Below are 22,580 nucleotides of genomic sequence, written 5' to 3'. Positions count from 1 at the left end.
TTGGTCGGCACTCCTGGTACATCATATCCATGTGGTACTCGTGATCACCAGCCAATTACAGTTCCACTATGTATTAGCGGTTTATTTATTCCTTTGGGGACTTCTTCAGTAAAGTTATACAAAGCTTTTTAAATATAGAGCTGCTTATAGAAAGCTTGCAAATATGGTGCTACATGATCTCTGTTGCTTTCTCGATCTCCAGATCTTGTTCTATTGTTACGTTACTTTTGTGGCATTTGTTCCGAGGACCCACTGCGATGTAGCTGCAATGCCGGGGTAGTCCAAAACAATGCGTGAGGTGACTTACCTGTTTGTGTCTTCTCTACAAAGAGGCAACAAGAGGGTAACCCTGGAACCTAGCCAACTCTGCAGCTCATATCCATTCTAAACTGCTGTTTTGCTGTATCGGGTAGCCGCTTTCTCTCGTTAAAGCGTCACTTATACCAAATCCCGGATTCCCACGTCCTGGGGACAAGATCTCAGCTTTCTGAGAGGGTGAGTGCAGTGCTAAAGAAGGAGAAGACATGCATGAGAGCCCACCCCTGGGGTCTACTGTTCATTACTACAGTTACGTCACTCAGGTTTGTGCTACCCCACGCCATCGCATGGCACCTCTCCTGCATGGATGTGTGCTCCCAGCATAACTTAGTCCCCTACTCTGTGGCCCGACGTCATTGTGCAGGTCACACAGTGTGACCCTGTGAATGGCAGCCATTTTCAAGGCACCACAGCAGGAGGAGCGTTATCGGAAGATTGCGGTCGAGGAATTGAAATGTAATGGTTCGCTTTCATTAATTAGGCTATTGCATGTTTCAGTGTGAGGATGGTGAGAACTATATGCTTGACTACCGTATCTTATGGGAATAGTCCTCAGACTTGTTTATATACTTTGGCAAAGTTTTTCATACCAAGTCAGGCCAATCTTGATGATTGGACATTGCTATTGCTAGTGTTATAGTCACATCTGAAGCTATCAACTACCTTTTTGTTATACTCTCTTGTTTATTTAAGATGTTAACCCCTTCTGTGCTCATGACTGAACCGTCACGGCGTGGCCGCTCGACCTACGTGGCTTCAATTCCGTGCCTGCGCGGCCATTTTATTGAGCGGGCGCGGCCGTGACGGAACCACTCCGACACAAGCACTGCGCGCCCAGGGCTCGTGATGGAGTAGTTCCGTCACGAGCATGGTGGCGCTGCGCGGCCCACCCTCCCTCCGAGCGCCATGGCAGAATTACCACCATGGCCAAGGGGTTAAAGAAAACTTGCAAATATAGCGCTGCAGGCTCTCTGTCGCTTCCTTGCTCTCCGCTCTTCCTCGCTCTGCTGGGACTCTGCCGTGCCCACCCTTTTTGGAAAAAAATAAATCACTCTGTTGTTGTGTGTCTGGCTGTGCAGCTCAAAACGCAGTCACACCTATTCACTTTATCCAGCTTCTCGCTACTGATTCAATCGTAATATCGGAACGATCGGAGACGCTGACCTGCTGCTTATATAATTTTAGGTAAACTGATTGGCTGACCTGCTGCTTGTTTTACTAATAGTGGCCCAGCAAAATATTTACAAAATGCATGGCTCGCCACAGTGGCCTTTTGGGTGCATCTACTTGCTTCAGCCCTCTCCCCTGTAAAGAAGTTAGCAGTCCAGTAGCTGGGTGGGCGGAGTTAGGTGGGCAGAGGGGAAGAGGTGGGGACAGGACAGGAAGGGGTTAGTTAGAGTAGGGACAGGGCAGGAGCAAGAAGCAGTGAATAAAGCTCTGAGTTATACAATAAGAAGTGTCTGTATTTATTGTAGCAGGATGCTACAACTGGCGACGAGGGTGGGATGAGCAGGACTGCAGCCCACAGGATCGAGTGAGAGAGCCCTGTCCCCTTGCAGCGCTGGACAAGAAGAGCCTGCTGCCGTGTACTGCTGCCAACCAAGAGAGACTCATAGTAGGTGACCCTGCCCCTCCCGTGACTGTGGGAGCCCAGAGGGAGCCGCTACCACGAGCGGTGAAACGCTCGAGAAAGGAGAAGTTTTCGCGCTGAAAACGCGAGTCCCGCCTGATGCGTGAGCTTTGGCACGCTGTCGGCACCGAAGAGCGGGAAATTCAAGAATCGAGTTGGGAGCCCACCCCAACCCGACCTGGTGATTGTGGTAGCCAAAAGACGAGTAACCCCTGGGGTCGATCGCCCCACGAAGGCCTGCTGTTGTGCGCTGCTAAGCGCGAAATAATCGGAGCCTGAACTCCGATGTCGGAGAATCTCACGCTGGATGCGTGAGCATTGGCCTGTCGCCGCCGAGGACTCTGCAAGGGAAGGCGGGAGCCCACCCCAACCTCACCTGACCGCAGTGGCGACCTGAGGGAGCCGAATTAGGAAGATACTGCTCCTAGAGACGACGGCCGGTGAGTCCCGAGTGAAGAGAGGAGCTGAATGCTGAGAGAGAAAGTAGTGCCTGTAGACATCCACGGCGGCCATCTTTGAGTCAGGCGACTTCTGGGACATCCTCCCTGTGCAAACTATAGGCGGCCATTTTGAAGACTGGCATTGAGCAAAGTGAACAAGCACTGGCAGCAGAAAGAAACAAGCATTGGTAACTGGAAACAAACAAACATTGGTGACTGACAACAACAATTCTTGGCAAACGAACACTGGTAGCAGAAATAAAGGCCAGAAACAAGCACTGAAAACCCACCGTCAAGATGTCTAACCCTCCAGCGCGAACTGAAGTCAAAGGAGGAACGCATCTACGAGCACCTGAGCCACTAACAGTAACAATCGGAAGCAGCATGGGCCAAAAATGGCAAGAATGGCTAGAGGACTTTGAGGACTACATTGAAGGGTCCAAAATAGAGCCAGACAATGAAAAGATAATAGCCCTCCGCAACCTAGGGGGGCGTGAGATAAGTAAAATTGTGCGAGAGATCCCAAATACAGAAGCCGACACCTACGTCAAAGTAAAAGATGTGCTAAACAAACGTTTCCTGCACAAGAGAAATGTCGATTACGAACGACACAAGTTCCACCAGCAGCGCCAATGGAAAGAAGAACCACTGAGCTCATTCATACATCGACTGCGACGACAATCGAAATACTGTGATTTTACAAACTTCTCGCCTGATGCAGCCATTAAATCCCAAATAATCACTGGGTGTCACTCGGAATCTCTGAGGCGAAGATTGCTAAGAAAACCGCAAGAACTAGAAGAAATCGAAGAGAACTCCCGGTTGTACGACCAAGCTGAAGAAAACGCGGCGGACATTGAAACCGGACCTAGTACCAGTCACGAACACGCCAACCGTATCACGGAACGACGTCATGGAAGACAGGAACGGCGTGACAGCGGAAGACGAACCCAGCGAGACAGATCACGACGCTCTAGATTCTCGCCCAGACGACGCCCGGACTACCGGAGGAAGGAACCTGAGAGGAGGGATCGACGACCCGAACGCACGAGGCGGTGCTTCAGGTGCAGATATGACTACCCTCACATCGACTCCTGACCTGCCATGGGCCAACGATGCAGAAAATGTGGACGGTCCAACCACTTTGAAGCCATGTGTGGGGACTACCACAGAGAAAGACGTAGTGATAATGACAGACGCGATGGCCCGCAGAGGCCCTCGAGATCGGAGACCAAACGTCACCAGATCAGAGCGGTTCAAGGAGAGCCCACTAGATCTCCCGCGTCATCACATTCCAGCCAAGACTCTCGACGCTCCAGATGGGACCGTCGTTCTCCGTCAAGGGAATCAAGATCGTCCTCGTCCAAGCGGTCTTCATACACCATTGAATACGTCAACATTGCTGATAATGATCAGCTCAAACGATACCCACGTCTCAACATCAAAGTGGGTAACCACCCTGCCAAATTCGTGATGGACAGCGGAGCGTCGCTCAACTACATCTCGGTTGCAGAACATGAACGCATGGACCCAAAACCTCGCTTGCGTTTCGCGCCTGTCCGTGTATACACCTGGATGTCGAGGAAACCGCTCCCATGTATGGGCAAATTTGACACCACCCTTACGTACGGCGACATCTCCATCCCAGCGGTCATCCACGTCATTAAAGGGCCTGATGCCGACTGTCTACTGAGCCTTCCCACCGCTGAACGCCTTTGATTGGTGCATGTCCTCTTTAACATGAATGACAGCTCGGACTGTGCTGAGAAATTTCCATCACTATTTCAAGGCTTGGGAAAATTGAAGGGCCGGCAAATCCATCTGCACATAAATGAGCAAATCAAACCGGTGGCCCAGCATCCGCGACGGGTGCCCTTTCACTTACAATCGGCGGTTGAAAACGAACTGCAGGAACTCTTGGACGCTGACATCATTGAGCGCACTGAGGGCCCCACTCCCTGGGTGTCCCCGGTGGTCATCGTCCCCAAGAAAGGGACCCCCAAAAAGGTCCGACTCTGTGTGGACATGCGCCTGCCGAACACGGCCATTGAAAGGGAGAGACACCCCGGCCCACACTTGAGCGACATGATCACAGCGCTCAATGGGGCAAAAGTGTTTTCTAAACTGGACTTGAACAAGGGCTACCATCAGCTCGAACTGGATGACAGTTCTCGCTCCATCACGACATTCGCCACGCACCTTGGTCTATTCCGTTACAAACGGCTCAGTTTTGGCGTCTCGTCGGCTGCTGAAATCTTCCAGGAGGCCATACAACTTGTCATCCAACACATACCTAACGCCCTCAATTACAGCGATGATATCTTAGTCTACGGATCTGACACGCGAGAGCACGACATCGCCCTTGATCGCGTCTGCCACGCCCTGATGGAAGCCAACCTTACCCTCAACAGAGGAAAATGTGAATTTCATCAATCCACCTTGAAATTCTTCGGTCACATCTTCTCGTTGAGTGGCATGAAACCGGACCCTGACAAGATCGCCACGCTCAATAACACCAAGAGTCCGGCTGACGTCAAGGACCTACGCTCCTTCCTCGGAATGGCGAGTTAATGCGCCCGTTACATTCGTGATTACGCCACAGTAAGTCACCCACTGAGGCTCCTCACGAAAGCTGGCCAGCCATTTGTATGGACCCCGGAGTGTGAGCGTGCTTTCAAGGACATCAAACACGCCGTGGAATCGGCCGATTGCCACTCCTATTTCAACCCCAGGAGGAAAACGGAAATCACCGTGGACGCAAGCCCCGTGGGTTTGGGAGCCATCCTGACACAATACGACAATGAGTCGGATCAGAGGCGGATCATCACCTACGCCAGTCGGAGCCTAACCGACCCGGAAAAAAAATACTCCCAACCGGAGAAAGAGAGCCTGGCCGTTGTGTGGGCGTGTGAGCACTTCCACATCTTTGTATACGGGAAACATTTCACGCTCATAACCGATCACCAGGCACTCGTCACGATCTACGGGAACCCCAAATGCAAGATGCCCCCCAGGATCGAAAGATGGGGTTTACGGCTACAAGAATACACTTTCACAATTGTCCACAAACCGGGGAAGGCGGAGAATCCAGCCGACTACATGTCCCGCCACCCCCGAGAATCCTCAGAGACTGAGCCTTCCATCGCGGAGGAGTACATCCACTTCGTGACTGGTCATGCCCGTCCACCCGCTATCCCCATGCACACCATTCGGGAAGCGACCAATCAAGACAACATCTTACAAATAGTACTGAAGCGTATACAATCCAACCGGTGGAGATACCACCCGCAGGAGGAAGAGGAAGACCCTGCCGTCAAGAAGGAACTCCAGGCCTTCCGACATGTCTCCGATGAACTCTCTGTAACTACTGATGGCATCCTTCTGAGAGATCACAGACTAGTCATTCCTGCGACACTGAGGCAAGGAGTAATCGACCTCGCTCACGAAGGCCATCGAGGAGTCGTGTCCACCAAAAGAGCACTGAGAGAGCGTGTCTGGTTTCCGGCCCTCGACCAGATGGTTGAAGACACATTGAAAGATTGCCACCTCTGTCAACTGACCAGCCACAGCAGTCTACCCGCACCTCTACGAATGACCCCATTGCCTGATGGGGTGTGGCAGGAAGTTGCCATGGACTTTTATGGGCCCCTGCAATCAGGGAAATACGTGGTCATCATCATGGACGAATACTCTAGATTCCCAGTGGCTTAGTTCATATCATCCACCAGTGCCGCCTGCACCCTCAAGGTACTTGAAGAAGTCTTGGCGACATGGGGCGTCCCCAAGGTCATCAAGACGGACAACGGACCCCCATTCAACAGTCATGAATTCAGCGATTTCGCGAAGCGAATGGACTTTCAACACCGCAAAGTCACGCCCCTCTGGCCACAAGCCAACAGCACTGTAGAGAGATTCATGTCCACCATTAAGAGAACTTTCCAGCAAGCCACTGCCGAGAAGAAAGATCTGAGGTCAGCGTTGAACGAGGTCCTTAGCGCCTACAGAACCACTCCACACTCCACAACGGGCCAGTGCCCTGCCACTCTCATGCTCGGGAGGACAATGAGGAATCGGATCCCAATATGGGACGGAGCACTGAGGATGCCCCTCTCGGACCAACAACATCGAGAAATGGCAGTGACGGATCGGCTTCACAAAGACAAAATGAAAGAGTATGCTGACCGCAAGCGGAGAGCCCGGTCACCCTCTCCGAAGGAAGGAGACAGAGTCTTTGTCAAGCAGGAACAACGCCAAAAGGCTGACTGCCGCTTCAAGGATGAGCCTCTAACAGTTATCCAACAAAAGGGCACCATGGTGACTGCGGAATCAGAAACCCGGCGAGTCACCCGCAACGCTTCTCACTTCAAGAAGTGTTCTCCCGAAGATCATGAAAGTACCACTTTAACCCCTACGCCTGAGGGCCGGGACAATCAATCCTGAGTCTGTCTCACCAAACACCGGACATTCCTCAGCAGAAGGACTACCGGAAGAGGGCACTGGGCCCACTCCAACGAGACCCAGACGTCATGTGCAGCCTCCCAAGAGACTGATCGAAGAGATGGACTAATCTCTATTTCATTTGTTGCTTTAATAAGAAAAGGGGAGATGTAAAGAAGTTAGCAGTCCAGTAGCTGGGTGGGCGGAGTTAGGTGGGCAGAGGGGAAGAGGTGGGGACAGGACAGGAAGGGGTTAGTTAGAGTAGGGACAGGGCAGGAGCAAGAAGCAGTGAATAAAGCTCTGAGTTATACAATAAGAAGTGTCTGTATTTATTGTAGCAGGATGCTACATCCCCTACGACCCCTCTTCCTCCCCCCTTCACTTGCAGCACTCGTGTAAAACAAGGAAGAGAGTGACAGCGCTCCAAAATCGGACACTGCCAGTCTGGGAGGCCACAGACATGTAAGGCTGCTTTTTATCACGCAATGCTTTTTTTTCCTCTTGCACACTGGTAATGCACAATGGCCACTTGGTTGCCTCTTCTTGTTTGGTGAGCTGTTATGTACCTTACAGACTGTGCATACACTTGTGCATTAATTGTTAAGCGGCATATCCCATAAATAGTAATTAAGTATGGACAACATATTTTCAAAAGGAAAATGTTTACATTACACGTATTTAAGGTGTTTCATAAACAACACGTTTTCTAAACACTTTACAAAGTTCTTAAGATTCAAGGGGGCATGTGGTTGAAACGTGCAGCGCATTCTAAACAATTAAAAAGGGCACAGCTGTCCCGGGGAAGCTTATACATTTAATCCATATATTCCATTAAGAGGCGTGGTGCAAGAAGCCCCATTCATTCACAGAGCCCCCATTCCTTTGAAGGCCTACTTCTCTTTTTTGACATATACAATTGCGGTTCGGTTAGTATGCTTTGAGAGATAATCATGTTTCAAACGAGGAGCTTTGTGGCTAGATTTATTTTGCAAACAGTTTAATTCAAAATTAGTAGTTGGAGGAAGGTAACCCAGGGAAACTGCTGAAACATGATTCTAAAGCTGTGTTTTTTTTCATTAGTATGAATTTACCTCAGTAGCGAGGTATTTCATCATATGCTTCATAATTACCTGATTTTTAGGTCGAGCCTCAGCAGCGCATGCACTGCTCCGCAAAACAGGCTGTATTCTGGTAGGGACTTGAAGCTCCGCCTACTCTCCACCCATATTTTTCATTGGCTTTGTTCTACCACTGTAAACTATGGCTGTTCATTGGTCAATAGGCTTAGCTGTCCCTCCTTAGTACCACCTTATTTAATTACGTAGTCTCCCAAGGAGACACCTCCTGTTATGTGTGTTGTTATTCGTTAGGCTTTAATTACAGCCTCCGAGCAATATTTTCTCAAGAGATTTATCCTGCCTGATTTTTTTATTTCTTTATTTTTACAGCATGAACTCATTTGCGGTGCAATAGGTCACGTATTTGAGAATGTTTAAGCTATAGGAATTGTAAATGAGAATGCCTGTTATTTATCTGTTTTAAAAACAGCACATAAATAAATAAAAGACATTGTCAATGCCAATAGCTCAAACTCTTGTAAATGCGAGACCTATTACATTGCAAAAGCTAGTTAGGACTTGTGTCCTGCCATACACCTTAAATGAAAGTCATTAAGAGGGCATTGCAAAGACACTACATGGGAAGAGAAATTGATCCTACTGTATTCAGTTTTCAACTGCTTCATCTTTTCTACAGTATGAATTATAGTGGACAGTGGCTCTTAGAGCAGCAACTGTGCTCATGCGGGAGTTATTCTAGTTTATGTAGGCAAGTACACTTAACATCCTCTCCACTATCTTTCGCTGTAGAGCTGTTAAACATGCAGTAATATATAGAACTATAAAGGATAGTAGTGAATAAGGATGTTTTTCATCGAGTTGGTTTAAATGACATCAAATAGACAACAAACAAGCTGGAGAGGTCTTTACCCACGTTATGTATGACCCTCAAAATCATGCGCCCCTCCCCAGAGCAGGCTAGAATTCTTTTTCCCCACTGTTGCCACGTCAGGAATGGAAGCCTTACATAACAAAAGGATTCTTTCTCACAAAATATATGAATTTGACTTATAGTTCAAAATAAGCTTTATTGAAAGTTCTGAAAAAGTCATATACACCATTTAAATACACGAAAGCATGAACTTGGAATTTGACTTATAAGCAGAATGAAACTTCATACAAATTACTCCGAAAATGAAACAATCCAAATATTATAAGTTGCAATGTAATTACCTCAAACTTGACTGATCCAGTCTGTGCAGTATCAAATGCATTGAACAGGTAATGTGCATACATGCTAGCATCTGAAAGAGAAAAATGCATAACTGGTTTTGTGAAAGACTGCTTTTAACATACACACTAACTCAGACAAAGAGGTACCACTATGAAGCACTTTTCTTAGCCCTTTTCCTTCAGTTTTCTTATGCCACCTGTGGTCCGTCTTAACACCAATATCACTGAATAAGGGCTGATGCATGAACATTGCAACGATTTACAGCATTGATTAAGGGTAAAGCTGGCTGTAATACATGGCCATCTGGGCCTGAATTCTGACCATGCTTTGCTTTAATTTCTTTGTGACCCTTATCGGAGCCTCAGTCCTCCTCCTCTTACTTCTCCTCCTTAGGCAACACATTTTGCAAATCAGAGTTGATTTTTCAAGCAGAGTAAACATAGAAGAAAGGTTTCTTTTGAGGCAGAGAAGGGATAACGAATATCATAATCAGTTCCCTCATTTATCACAAAACAGCTGCAAATCAAGTTCAGGAGTTACAGAAAGCTCGGACACTGAAATTGATTTTATATTACGAGTACTACTAAACACAATTTCAAAGCTGGTTTTTGGAGTTTGGTAGGTGTTACACATAGCGGACTGGGGTTTAGAACGTATGCACTGTAAATGTATCCGTGTATCAATGTCGGGGAGGGTAAACTCTACAATAGACGGGTTTAGCTGGCGCAGATTACGAAGGAACATTGACCAGCAATTCTATTTTTGGGTTTTAGGCTCTCATTACAGGATTCTATGCATTCTGGAATGTATTTACTTTTGTAATATAATGAATTTGTGATTCTAGTATCTGCAACTGTTTTTTTTCTCTGTTTTTAGGAATTGACCCGAAATTGGGTCTAAGCCTTTCAAAGTGCCTACATGAAGCGTCCTAATTCTGCAGAGGATTAGATTTTGTCTTCTGGCACGATTTTACAGACATTATCATTCCTGATTTCAGTTTTCTTGCCTTTATTGTGAAAAATTAAGATCCAAATATGATCTCCAACATCAGAAATTTGTATATTCTCCGTCCTCATAATCAAAGCCTCAAGAAGGAACGAATAAAGGCTTTTTAACAAAAAACACCACTCAGGATCTCAAGTTGAAGCTGAAGTTGCCTTCGTGCAAGGCTACTCATCACGAAAGAGCCTTGCAGAATCGCAAATGCCTGCTGTCTGCACAACACACAATGAACCAGGCACAATGGAAGCATTCGCTACCAATCGAGTCTAAAAAATACATGGTGGTGTGGGCACAGGCTGAGTACACATAAAGAGGCACTACGGTTAATGAGTGATTGGGGGACACAAGCACTCCTGGGCACTTCTGAGACCACCAGTGAGAGAGTAATCAACAACCACATGTCAAAATCAGTCATTCCACAGCAATAATGACTCACTGGTGGTGGCCCCAAGTGGGCAAACATGGACAAATAAGTAGGGCTGTGAAAACATTTTATTAAACTGGATTAATCGGAGTAATTTCAGTAATTACGCATTACTCTTGTGATGCAAAATGATGCCAGCTTGAGTAATTAAGAGTAATTTGGTGGAGAAATCCTACTCCAGGAAAGCTGTTTTATTCTTCTACTGTCCTCTGTTTCTCCCAATCACCACCAAAACAGTCTCTTTGGATATTTAAAAATTCCTTCTTGCTCCATGAAATTCTTTATTACCTCATTTTCAGAAATTGGGCTTTTGATTAAGGAGGGTTAAAACCCTTCTCAAGTACCAACCACAACCCTTATCAGGGTGAACTACAAAGTCACTAAATTATCCTATGCCAACCCCTCTGGTAGCTTGGCGCTTATATTAAATATATGAAATGAGGTAAAAATGACAAAATCCAATTAGTAGAACAGGAGATATTTAATTTTAGGGTTTAGGTCAAAATAGCACCATGAAGCAGAAACTCGTAACTCTGGGTATCTGGTCGTGTAGTCCGGACAAAACCACATGTTCTTGTAGGCCGCGATAGGGTGTAGGCCGGACACAGGGACCAGGTGAGTATTGCTGAAAAAGTTAATTTCTAAATTTGCGGTGTGCAGAATTTACAACTGCAGGATTTCACAGAAGGAGCTCAACTGATGCCAGCCACGGGTCCAGAACCTAGGGAGGCACCACCTGGGGTGCAGGAACTCAATGCAGCAGAGGACAGTGGGGATCATGCCGATCCAGTTGCAGATACAGGCAGCTCCAGTTGTAACAGCCCAGTTGGACATTTTCAGGGAGACCTCAGGCGCTTGCTGTGTCCCTGTACCTCAGAACAGGAGGTCAGCCAGCGGACCCTTGGAGTCACTCAGGATAGGCTAGGATGAAGGGACCAGGTCCAGTCTTTCTTCTCAGAGAGCAGGGTAAGCCTCTGAAGAACAAAGCAGGCCTCAAGCCACAACACAGTCCTCTGGGAAACAAGGCAGGCCTCTAGCAGCAGGGCAGTCCTCTGGTAGCAGCAGGACTGTCCTCTGAAGAACAAGGCAGGCCTCAAGCAGCATTGCAGTTCTATGGGGAAAAAGGCAGTCCGACTTCTCGAAAGTCCAAAGGTCCAGGAGTGCACTGATGAGAGGCTCAGGAGGTCCAATATTTATACCTGGTGCCACCCTTTGAAGTGAAGTGGGGGAAACATCTGGACCACCCCTACATCTGGTTCTGGAACATACCTTCTGTGCCCTGCCCAGGCACCAAGAGGTCTAGGGTAACAAAAGGCTGGTGTCAAGTTCCTTTGTGAGCATGCTGGAAACAGCCTTTTGAAATGTAAGTGGCAGGATGGCCCTCTCCAAACTACACCTAGGTCCTTTTGTTCACTGTCTGGGCCCAATATGCATGCCTGATGGAGGAGCAGCTACGATGCCCAGGCAGCTGGAAACCCCTTAAAGGCCTCAGAAAGTTTAGGGCAGGAAAATGGAAACTTTTCATTTTCAAAATTGTTATCTCAAATCCTACTTTACCATTAAGGAGGATTTTAAATTACATTCGTTTGAGTCCACACATAATATTGTGACCTGTTCTCAACCAAACGTTAGCACTTATTAAATGTAATATTGTAACACAATGTTATTCAATGGGAGAGGTAAGCGACACAGCAGTGAAAAGCAAATTTAGGAGTTTTTCACTACAAAGACATGTAAAACTTAAAACCACGTCCTATCCTTTAAATGCAATGTAGTCTGCCCAGTGGGATGTTTAGGGCCTATCATAGGGGAGACTTATATGTATTAAAAGGGAGGTTTAGGTCTAGCAAAAGCTTTATTTTGCCAGTGTGCTTTGGCAGTTGAAAACTGCACACAGGCTGCAATGACAGGCCTAAGACTATGTTATGTTATGTTAAGGAGTGCTTGTAGAGCGCACTGTCACTGTGGGTTTCCTGGTGCTGATCTGATGCTGAGGGGACAGAGGAGTTTAGCTGGGTTGTGGGAAAAGCCAGGTTTTTAGGGATTTACGGAATTGGATGAGAGAGTTGGAGGTTTTGACCGAGGGAGGGAAAGAGTTCCAAAGTTTAGGGGCCAAATGTGCGAATCTCCGACCTCCAGATCTGCAGAGTTTGATGGAGGGGACAGCCAGGAGATGGAGGTGAGATGATCTAAGATTACGTGAGGGACAGTAGGGCCTGATGAGGGATTTCAGAAAGGCGGGGCAGTGACCGGTTAAAGATTTGAAGGTGAGGCAGCCGATCTTGAAGGCTGCCCTTGAAGTGACAGGGAGCCAATGCAATTTGGTGAGGAGGGGTTTGGCGGATTGCCATTTCGGGATCCCGAAGGCCAGTCTCGCCGCTTGGTTCTGAACAATTTGAAGTCTAAGGAGAGAAGATGTAGGCAGGCCGTGATAAATGGAGTTCGAGAAATCCAAGCAGGAGAGGACAAGAGCCATGATGACGTGAAGCAGGGCTTCGGGAGTCAAAAGATAGGCCACCTTCCTGATCCTGCGCAGCTGATACATGCAGGAAGAGACCACCGTCCCTATCTGGGACTTGAGGGATAGCTCGGAGTCAATAGTGACCCCAAGACTTTTCACCGAAGCCACAGGGATAGGGGGGGGCCAAGCTCTGCCGGCCAGTAGTGCGGACCCCAGTGGATAGAGCTCTTGCCCGGGAGAAGGAGCTCCGTCTTTCCGGGGTTCAGTTTAAGTTGGTTCTGGCACATCCACTGGAGGATATGGGACATAGCCGCCTGGAAATTAGGGATAGCAGAAGAGGAGTTGAGAGGAAAGATGAGTTGCAGGTCGTCAGCGTAGTTGAAGACGGTGACGTCCCACTGCCTCAGAGAGAAAAGAAGGGGTCGAAGGTAGAGATTGAAAAGGAGAGGAGATAAGGAGGAGCCCTGGGGGACCCCGCAGAGCGAGCGCTCCCTAGGTGCCCTAAAAGTACCCAAGCTGAGAGTCTGAGACCTCCCGGTCAAGAAGGATTCGACCCATGCCAGCGCCAGGCCCTGGATGCCGGCCTGCTCGACACGGTGGAGAAGGATGTTGTGGTCCACCGTGTCGAAGGCGGGCGACAGATCTAAGAGTACCAAGACCTGGGGGGTACCCTTGTCAGCGCCGTCTCTCAGAGCATCCAACACGGCCAAGATCACTGCCTCCGTGGAGTGGCCGGGTCTAAAGCCGGCCTGGTTGGCCTCGAGAAAGTTGGAGCTCTCGATGAACTGTGAGAGACAGGCGGTGACGTGAGCTTCCAGGATTTTTGAGAAAAAGGGCAGGAGGGAGATAGGACGATAGTTCGCCAGGACTGCGGGGTCGGCTCCAGGCTTCTTCAATAGGGGCACCAGGACAGCCTCCTTGAAAGAGCTGGGCACCGTGCCAGAAGAGAGAGAAGAGTTCAGCAGGGGGAGGATACAGTCAGGTAAAGTAAGGCAGATGTCCCGTAGTATGGATGGTGGGCAGCAGTCGTCCGGGGATCCAGACTTGATGCAGACGGCCAGTGTGGCCAGGGATGCAGGATCTAGGAGGGGGAACTGTGTGAAGGAAAGAGCATTGTGAGGGGGGGAGACAGAAACAGTGCCAGGGAGGGTGACCGGGATAGTATCCTTAATCAAAACAATTTTCTGTAAAAAGAACGTGCTAAGCGCATTACAGGAATCCTGCGTGGGGGCCTGAGTCGGGAGCGTCCTAGCGTCAGAGGTGAATTCGTCGAGGACTTTAAAGATCTCCTTCGACTTGCAGGGGGCTGATAAAATTCTTTCGGAGGCATAGGCTTTTTTGGCCGCGGAAATAGCTTTTTTGTATTTGTTGCGAGCGGCCACATAAATATCTCTGCTTGATGGGCAGTAATCTCTCCTCCACTTGCGCTCCAATTGGCGAAGTTCCAGATGTAAGGTTTTAAGTTGGGAGTCAAACCATTTATAAGAGTTACTGTGTCGAGATCGGGGGAACTTAGTTAAGGGGGCAAAGATATCGCTCGCTGACGTGAGCCAGTCGGAGATGTTACCATCTAGCTCATTGGTGCAGATATCGTTGGGGAAGAGGGGGCGGGTTTGTGACAGGTGAGACAACAATTTAGAGGAGTCAGCGGCCCTCCACTTGCGGGCGGTGCCGCCCTCCCGCGGGGGGATCCTAATCTGACCGACGACAGAGATTGTGGTCTCGATCAGAGAGTGGTCAGACCACACACAAGGTGTGATCAGCGGGCAAGAGGATTTGACACCATGGACCCAGATGTGGTCGAGGATATGACCACCACTGTGAGTAGGAGATTTGACTAATTGAGTGAAGTTCAAGCTCGAGAGGGCCTCGAATAGTTCAGTGGCATGGGGTCCGGCATCCTTGTGCTGGAACCAGTAGTTAAAGTCGCCAAAGATGGCGATGCGGGGGGAGGAGGTAGTGAGATTAACAAGCTGTTCAGTAAAAGATGAAGGGAAGGAGGGCATAGGGTGAGGGGGGCGGTAGAGAATTATAAAAGTGACTGCGCCCACCTCAGTCCCAAGACTGAGAACCAGGTTATCCACTTCTGGGAGAGTCATGGAAGCGGTAGCAATGATCTTTAAATTCTTACGTATTACCGCTGCCACCCCCCCCCCCCCCCGGAGCGGCCCCCAGGGCGATTAGTGTTCAGCAGATAGTAATCTGGCGGTAACGCCGCCAGGATGTCAGGGAGGGAGTCGTCGGTGAGCCAGGTCTCAGATAGTAAGAGAACATCTGGCCTCTCGGCCATGAGTAAGAGGAAGACGTCAGTTTGATGTCTGACGAGAGAGCGGGTGTTTAAGTATAATAAGCGAATCTGTGACTCAATAGGGGCGGGTGAGATAGGTAGCAAATCCGGCCCCAGATGTGAGGGGGTGTTCCCTGCGATTCCAAGTGTGGAAATGCGAGTCCAGATAGCGAGCGGTAAAGGACTAGGGAAGGGTTGTAAGCTCATGAGAGCATAGGAGGTGTAAGAGATTGCAGTGGCAGCGTCCCTGGCCCCTGGGCCCGTCCGGCCGCGGACGGGCGCAGACGTGCTGGACTTAGGCACGACTTCGGCGCGCTGACGGCGTGCCCGCTGCGCCCGTCCGCTGCGCTCCCTGTAAAGGGGCGCCATTTTATAGGGCTGAGGTCGTGAGGGGCCGAGCGCTGCACCGCTCACCTACTCACCCTCCTCACCCAAGATGGCGGCCAACAGCGAGTCCCGGCAGGAATTGATCTCCTGCGAGGACGAGTATTGGCGAGAGGGCAGCGGACAACAGATGCGGCGAGTAGTACTGCCCAGCGCGCAGTAGGGGTAATGCCTGCACAACAAAAAAGGTTAAACACAAACACAAACTTTAAAATGTTTAAAATAATGCGCGGAGGGCGCAGAGCACAGCGCGAGTCTGGCGAGTGGCTAAGATCCCACTGACCGGCTCAGATCCCACTGACCGGCTCAGAACATCCAATCAATTGGGGGCCACAGCACAATAGTTTTTATAGGGCTGAGGTCGTGAGGGGCCGAGTGCTGCACCGCTCACCTACTCACCCTCCTCACCCAAGATGGCGGCCAACAGCGAGTCCCGGCAGGAATTGATCTCCTGCGAGGACGAGTATTGGCGAGAGGGCAGCGTTGTTAAAGAACTACGTTAGTGGGTGTCACAATAAGAGCTGCAGGTCCACCAATAGCATTTATTTAATGGTCCTGGGTACCTGCAGTAACACTTTACTAGGGGCTTACAAGTAGTTTAAACGTGTCAAGTGGGTATTGGCCAATTTTACCATGTTTAAAAGAGAGAGCACATGCACTTTGGCACTGCCGAGCAGAGGAAAAGTGCACAGAGTTCTAATGACAACCAAAACGGATTTCAGCAAACAGGAGGGGAAAAGGCAAGAAGACCACCCGAAGGATACCAGGTATAACATTCATCTGCCAGTGGACAACAAGGAGCCTCAACAGCAGCCGTAGGGAGCAAAATGGAGTGCCAGTCAGAAGCCAGTAGTGAAGGCACCGGTCATGAAAGCAAATGGCCTGGAGTCACACTCGACTCCTCTTTGCAGAATGGGGATCCACGACCGCCCAGCAGCTCTGTAAAGGACAGCAACCCGTAGCTTCTCTCCACTCCCGCCAAGCATTCCGACAGCATGTGGCAACGGCCGGGGAATAAGGCAGCGAAACAACAGTTAGGAGTGGGAGAAAATTTCAAGAAAACTTGCTCTGCCATAGCAACATGAATATTGAATCTCCCATATTTTCTAAAAGTTATACACATATCTACTCTTTCTTGTACCTTGTGATTCCACCATCCTGTACAGATAAACAAATATTGTTGTGCTTCTCTTTACACTCACTCTGTCCAGTAACCATGCCTTTCACACCCAGAAATAAATGAAACACTGGGCCTTCTTTACTTTTAGGCAGTCTAGCTTCAACCTCCACTCACTTGTACTAGCTCACACTCCCGTTTGACCATGGTTCATATATTCTTGGTTACACCTTGCATTCTCCCTTGCATTCTCCCAGCTCTGATCTCTCTGGGAGTCACCATGGCTTTTCTCTCTATAACTTCTGCTAGGATATGAGGCTGAGTGTTGCAGGCTCAGACCCATTCACAACAGCAGCTGTGTGACAGTCAGTAGTCAGCAGTATCTAGTGGGCTAGCATGCGCTTGTGGCTAAATATTGGGTAAAAAGACTCGGACGGCTGTCACAGACAAGATCTGCTGAGGTGGTATGAGCTGAGCAGGGTGCTACTGAAACAACATACTTTTATGATGATTTGTGAGTCTGTTTTGTCATTTAAATGGGCACCACAAAACACTGCCTTTTGTAGTATCTCTTCTAGTTGAACCTACAAATGAGTTTGATTTATTTAATCAGTTTCTTAGTCTGTAACTAAATAGAGATTACTTATTCATTTAAATGATTCATGTAGCCTGCCAACTCCACACTAATTAAGTCTTTATTTATAGTTTTGGGCGCAAAATAATATCTGTAAAACGAAGTTCCTGTTTGCTTGCTTCATATGCGCATAAGTTAGAATCCCTATAATAAAATATAAATTCCGTAGTTTAAGAAATTCTTTAACTTTGATCAGGGGCACAAGCAGAAGAGGCAGGACAAGGGCTATGAGGAAAACCTGTTGAAAATGATCAAGACCATTAGGAGCCCCAGGACAAAGAACACTAGGAAGCGCCTTCAGAGCCTTACGGGTGAGCAGTCATGCTTAACAAACACATGATTGATTGATTGATGGAGGAAGAGTACAATCATTAGAAGAAACAGGAACAGGAGCCTAAGAGGGCCAGGTTCCCACGATAGGACGTGTTAGACTTGGCTAATGTGCAAGTGCTCCCTATTGTAAATTGCTGTTGTGGATTAGTGATACCATGATTGGTTATTTGATTTACTTGTCAGTCCCTAGTACAGTGCACCATGTGTGCCCACGGCCTGTAAATCAGATGCTGCTGGTGGGTTTGCAGCACTGATTGTGCCACCCACAGAATCAGCTTGTAAAATGTGACTCAGGCCTGCCATTGCAGAGCCTGTGTGCAGTATGGGACTGCCATGTCGACTTGGCAAGTGTGCACCCTTGCCAGTTCCTAAACCTTCCCTTTTCTGCATGCTTGTCACCCCTAAAGTAGGCCCAAGGTACCCCTGTGAACAGGGTGCATTGTATGCGAAAGGAAGGACATGCCCTGATGTGTGTAGCATGTCCTGATAGTGAAATACTGCCAATTTTGTTTTTTCACTATTGCAAGGCTATCTGTTCCCATAGGCCAGAATGGGCAGTTTGATTATAACATCTTATAAACATAACTGACCCAGGGAACAGGATAGGAAAATAAAGTTTAGTATGCCTGAACTCAGAATATTAAAGGGCATCTTTTAGTGTGGGTGATTTTAACGTTCTGTGTTTGAAAGTACCACTTTTAGGAAGTAGGTATTTTCTTGCCTAACCATCCAGTGTGCCTCTGCTAGGTTTGTGTATTGCATGTCTGGCTTGAGAGTGATAGGAGCTGGGAGAGGGCTGCAGCTCCAGCAGTCTGATGAGTCAGGGCTGGGCTGAATGAGACCTAGGTTGAATTTAGAGTAGGGGGAGGAGATTTCCTTTCACCTGCCTGGGCCAGATCTGCTTTCAACAATGCTGTCTCCACCTCCTGCCAGTAAGCAGCACCAGTGAGGACAGAACTTGTTTTGGCTGGGTACCAACACCTTCAGAGACAAAGGATTTGTTTGTATAAAAAGGGGGACCCAGACCCCAAAACTTTAGATCACTTCTGGGAAATGAAGAGGAAACTTTGCAAAGGAGAAGAACTGTAGAAGCTGAAGGAAGATTACTGCCCCTGTGCTTTTTGCTGCTTGGGGTTGGCCTGCAGTGGTTACTTGTTGCCAAGGAAAGGAGAAAAAGGACTTTGCTGTTTGCTTTGTCATCTTGAGGAAGATCCCCAAGGGCTTGAAATTGAGTGTGCCTCCTGTCTGAAGTATCAGGGACACAAAGACTTTACCCCCAGCTCCCCTGAATTCCCTTGCTGGGAATTCCAACCTTCAAGGAGGTGCCTGCTGCTGTTTAGGACCTCCAGAGACTGTTTGCTTAAGATTGTTGCCTCAAGGAAGAAGCGTGTTGCAACCGTACCGATTCCAGATGCATTGGCCAGTCATGGAGAAGGTGCATGCCGCATCCGCACCTGGTCCCAACGCATTGCCGAGCCGCAGAGAAGAAGTGCACCGCATGCACACTGAGTCCTGACGCATCGCCGAGAAATTCATCGCAGCACCTGCCGTGCACCTGCAAATGTTCACGGATTGTCTGGATCGTCGCATCGCGCCGAAATTTTTTTGCATCACACCGGATCGTCGCCACGCATCAAGGCGCCATCTTGTCACATCGTAACCGGAACGCAGTAAGAAACAGACGCAACCCCTTCCTCTCCGGTAAGGAACAGAAGCATCAATTTGACTGTGCTGCAGTAAGGAACAGGTGCCTTGCCTCACCCGAAGCAAGGAACTGACGCATCGCCTTCCCTGCCACCCTTTTGTTTGTTTTGTGTGACACTTCTAAGGTACTTTGTTGGAAAAGTGTCGCATTTACAACTTGCATTGAACTGAACTTTTTCTATCATTTAAGAACCTTATTTTTGATACTGTGTTGTGTATTGTTGCCGTTTGGTCTTGTTTAGATAAAGATTAATTATTTTTCTAAACTGGTGTCCATTTGTAGTGTCTTCACTGTATTACTGTATTTGTTCACAAATGCTTTACACAATACCTCTGAGATGAGCCCCTCTGCTTGTGCCAAGCTACCAAGGGGGTGAACAGGGATTATTTTAGGAGTGTATGCCCCTTTACCTGACTAAAAGCAAGGGTCCCTATTTGGACAAAGGTGCAAACCATTGCCAACTAGAGACCCCCATTTCTAGCAGACCCAGAACTGAAAGATCTGTGCTAGCAGGACCAGGGTCCAGAAGACCATGGCCAGGAGGACAAGAACTAGGATCACCAGGATGGACAGGATCTGCAGGATGAAAAACCTAGGCAAGCAGGAGTACCAGGAGTAAAGATCAACCATATGGAGTTTCAAGACCAGAAGCAAGAGGACAGAGAGCAGAAGGATCAGGAAGACCAATAAAAGGAAGACCAAGACCAGGTGGAGGATCAGGAGGGCATTGGAACCTGGTTTACCAGGCCCACAATCTCAAGGAATACTAGTGTTTTCAGGTGGAACAGCAACTGGACCAGGAATAACAGAAATTTTACCTGGTGGACTAGAACCACCAAGACCTAGAAGAATTACAGAGTCATGACTAGTTGGATCAACTCTAGAGAAATCATAGCTAATACAACCATTGTTGGTAGGACCATAGCCAGTAGGATCAGCACTAGGAGGATCAGGACTAGGATTATTAAAACCAGGGACAAGAGGACCAGGAGGAAAAAGGGTCTAGGGCGGAGAGGTATGAGATCCGGAGGACCGGAGGTATGAGATCCGGAGGACCAGACGCATGAGAAACAGGACTAGGGGGACCTGGTTCACCAGGAAGAGGACCAGGATCAAGAAGAGAACAAGGACCAGAAGTAGGGGGCTATTGCGATTCTAGACCAAAAATATTACATGCTGTCAGTTAAAGAGACCAAAATATTGTAAATGGTTCCCAGTTATGTGCTTCATTCAGTGCCAGCTTTGGAGTCTCAATCATTTTCAAGCTAACTTTAAATACTAAGGAATAGAAGTCGTAGAAAAACAGCAGTAAAACGGTTAGAGGACTGCGTAAAAGTTTTAAAATCCCCTACAATCTCAAGATGAAAATAACTTTGGTGCAGCTCTCCGCAAAATAACTTAGTCAATCACTTAGTTGCACACATTGCTGAGTAAGATGCACATGCAAACATTCATTTCAACACAAATTAATAAATAAAGATGCAGAACATTAACGAGCACGACTTCAGAACAGGGAAACAGTTCTGAAATATGTTAGGATAGACATCTCTGTAAAGAACATTTGTGCCTGTGCCAGCCTTGTCATTAGGGAAAGTAGGTTGTGAAGGTGTACAAAAAACTTTCTTCCCTCTATATCCGAAGTATTAAAATCATTAAGTGTCTTATGAGAATGGAGTGGTGTGGCTCACTGGTTAGAGGCGGCAGACCTGGAAGCAGAGGACGGCCCGGGACCAGGGTTCAATTCCCAACGCGGCAGGGTCGTGAACCAGGGTCAGCGGACTTGATAATTCTCGCCTCAGTGCCTACTCTAACCAGGGATCACACTCGGCAACTCTGGGCATTAGCTTGCCTCATCTCCACAACGGCCCCCCACAAACGCCGGGGATGCCTGGTTTCACCTTAGAGATACCCAGGAGGGAACATCTCACAGGGAAAGCCATGACGGGTTCCCCAGCGGTCTATAGCGCCAGGACGCCTCCGGGTAGCAGTGCGCTTTACAAGACACACACATTTACATTTACATTTACATTTACATTTACAGAATCACAGGCCGATTCTGATTTAAAGTAGAGCACATATGTTTGCCTCAGCCGGTTTGGGAAACCACATTTGCAAATGAACTCCTAATAAGCAAATTGGAGAACAGTACACCTCCTCCTTTTTTCTTTGGAAAATGCTAATATACACTGTTGAACTTGGTCCTTTCTACAGAGTCACACACAAACGTTTTGCTTTCACTGTCCTGTTTTCTGAACTCATTTGTGTTGGCTTTTAGTACTCTGCACACTTTACCACTGCTACCATATGTAAAGTGCTTGTGCTCTACCTCTTAAACATGGTAGGATTTGGGTATATGTAAGTGCCACATTTAATTTACTTGTAAGTCCCTTGTAAAGTGCCACTAGATTTACCCAGGGCCTGTAAATTAAATGCTTTTAATGGGCCTGCAGCACTGATTGTTGCATCTACTTAAGTAGTCTTGTAAAAGATGGGTCAGATCTGCCATTGCAGCCTTAGTGTGCAGGTGTAAAGCTGCCATTTTGACCTGGCAAAATAAACCTTTTGCCAGGCCAAACCGTTTAATACATATGTCACCTCTAGGGTTGGCCCAGAGGGCAGGGTGCAGTGTATTTAAATAGTTGGAGTTGTACCTTTAAGTTTTACATGTCCTGGTAGTGAAAAACTCCTAAATTCATTTTTTTCACTTCTATAAGGCCTACCTCTCCCATAGGATAACATTGGGTTACTTTATTACATTTAATAAGTGATAACTTTCATTTTCGAGCAGTCAGACAGGACTGAGTTTGATGCTTTAAGAATTGTAATTTAAAGCCCTCCTTAAAAGTAAAATCTGTTTTTGGAGATAGGATTTTGAATATTTAAATTTTTGAAAGTTGGCATTTTTCTGCCCTTGCTATTTGGTGCCTGCAGCCTGTCCTAGGTCACATGACACAATTGAGGAATTTGGTGTGCTTGAATGGACCATCAGCTGACAGGATAGATGGCAAACTTCTCTTTCATCAAAGGTGGCACCAGATACAAATATTGGACCCTCAGACCCAACACTTTAGTACACTCCTGGACCTGTGGCTGCTACGGAGGAAGACCTGCTGTGC

General features: G+C 47.8%; 1 protein-coding gene across 1 annotated transcript in view; it reads right to left on the bottom strand.

Annotated features, from left to right (window-relative positions):
- The window catches only part of KCNIP1 (potassium voltage-gated channel interacting protein 1), a 1,655,018-nt gene that overhangs the window by 74,409 nt on the left and 1,558,029 nt on the right, over positions 1-22,580 (bottom strand). Inside the window, exon 5 of the mRNA XM_086931430.1 lies at positions 9,117-9,187. Coding sequence (XP_086787556.1) covers positions 9,117-9,187 — 71 coding nt within the window. The remainder of the gene's footprint in view (positions 1-9,116; positions 9,188-22,580) is intronic.

This window comes from Lissotriton vulgaris, chromosome 7, assembly GCF_964263255.1.
Source record: "Lissotriton vulgaris chromosome 7, aLisVul1.2, whole genome shotgun sequence".
NCBI classification, from domain to species: domain Eukaryota; kingdom Metazoa; phylum Chordata; class Amphibia; order Caudata; family Salamandridae; genus Lissotriton; species Lissotriton vulgaris.
Note: the sequence above shows the minus strand (reverse complement) of the source record. Positions and strands in the feature narration are given on the sequence as shown.